The following is a 1,755-nucleotide window of genomic DNA, read 5'->3' as shown; positions in this document are numbered from 1 at the left end:
GACCTAATAGAGTACAGATTTATTATTACATGGAACACATTTTGCTTGTAGACCTAATAGCTTGTACTCGTGTTGTACAGATAACTAATAAGAAAAGACAGCACGAAGAAGTAACTCCTCCAGAGGCTTGCTCTCTCTCAGAGACTTGCAACGTCTCAGAGACTGATAAACAGATAATTAATATGAAAAGACAGCACGAAGAAGTACCTGCTCCAGAGGCATGCTCTCTCTCAGAGACTTGTAACGTCTCAGAAACTGCTAAAAAGTAACTAAATAACCTTCAAATCTATTCTTACAAGTTTTGTAGTACAAACATAATGTTAATTCAGATTCTTTAATATTGTTCTACAGGCAGAAACATGAAAGTACATCAAGTTTTGTAGTACAAACATAATGTTAATTCAGATTCTTTAATATTGTTCTACAGGCAGAAACAGGAAAGTACATCTGAAATAGCAGCTAAGCATCAACTATGCACAACAATCACAATACAGGAGTTGAAAGGCCTGAAAATGGGAACAATCTTTCACGGCCAGATTCTAGTAATATACAAAACACTGGTCGACCAAGTCCACGGAATTCAATTGTTACGTGCTGACCTAGTGGACAGCAGAGGAAATATGACAATCACGCTAAATGTGCCACACAACCTGATTGCTGCTACTGAAGCGAAACTTGTAGTGGGCCAGGGAATCTGTATCACAGATTTCAAGGTCTCTCCCAAGACAGTTTACGACCATGGAGACTGTCCGTGTATACTTGTTTTGCATGAGAAGAGCATCTTGGAAGCAATTCCACCTATCTGTACGGAATACAGATTTGTACCCACGACGACTATTAACCAGCTCACCAGCACCACAGCTGCATTCGCAACCGGCATAGTAGCCGGCCTTGTGACAGCTGCCAAAGAAATAGCTGGTCAATATGTCCTAACTATCAAGGACGGCCCGTCTCAAAAAGACAAAGCCACGGTATATACAAATTCAACCATTTATTCTTTTTAACATTTAAATCATCTATACATTTTAAGTAACCATTTACTTAAAAGCAATTACATTTAACACTAGTACATTTTGCAACGCAGGTGCATCTTTTCAGTACATTTCAACCAATTTTCAAATCCATCCAACAACAAATTTCGAAACAAGAAGCACCAATGATGCTGTTTCGAAATCTTGCCCGAGGCAAAGAACGTGGGTCATTACGCACTTGCAGATCCACATTCATTACAGCCGTCACTTCAAACAGGGTACTTGCAGACCTGAGTAAACTACCTGCCTCAACAACAAAGGTTCTTTCATAGTGCACAAAATATATATTATAAATCTTTATTTCCTGTTCTCCTAAATTATGCTCGTTCATTTAACGTCCTCTTAGCATTTTTATTACAATATCTAACGCTAGACTTGTACTGAAACATGGACCAGGTTAAAGGAATGTTGACTATAGCAAACATACATGCAGAACCCTTTGTTACAATCTGCAACAATTGCTCTCTGCCCGCCGATACATTTGGAACAGTTTTCATGGATCAACTTAATTGTTCCACATGCAGACAGCTAACCACATATCGACGCAGTTTACAATTGAATTGCATTATCCAAACAGAGGCAAATGTTCAGTACAAGTGCATTCTAAAAGACAGTTTGTTGCTCGAACTTTGTCCATCCTTAACAGGACTGACGTATGAAAAATATCTAGAAGACGTTGCTAACGTTACATACAGTTTACGAGATTTCCATGTACACAGCAGCT

The 1,755-nt window shown here is 38.7% G+C and overlaps 1 protein-coding gene across 1 annotated transcript; it reads left to right on the top strand.

Moving 5' to 3' along the window:
* Nucleotides 1-331: 331 nt before the first annotated feature.
* LOC149158182 (uncharacterized) lies at nucleotides 332-1,755 on the top strand. The gene is made up of 2 exons (XM_089437716.1): nucleotides 332-971; nucleotides 1,085-1,755. The coding sequence occupies exons 1-2, from the start codon at nucleotides 513-515 to the stop codon at nucleotides 1,301-1,303; spliced, it is 678 nt and encodes a 225-aa protein (XP_089293842.1). The 5' UTR covers nucleotides 332-512; the 3' UTR covers nucleotides 1,304-1,755.

Source organism: Pinus tabuliformis, chromosome 5_2 (genome assembly GCF_031772625.1).
Source record: "Pinus tabuliformis cultivar Carrire ecotype Pingquan chromosome 5_2, CPIR1, whole genome shotgun sequence".
NCBI classification, from domain to species: domain Eukaryota; kingdom Viridiplantae; phylum Streptophyta; class Pinopsida; order Pinales; family Pinaceae; genus Pinus; species Pinus tabuliformis.
The sequence above is the reverse complement of the archived record's forward strand: the minus strand, read 5'-3'. Positions and strand labels throughout refer to the sequence as shown.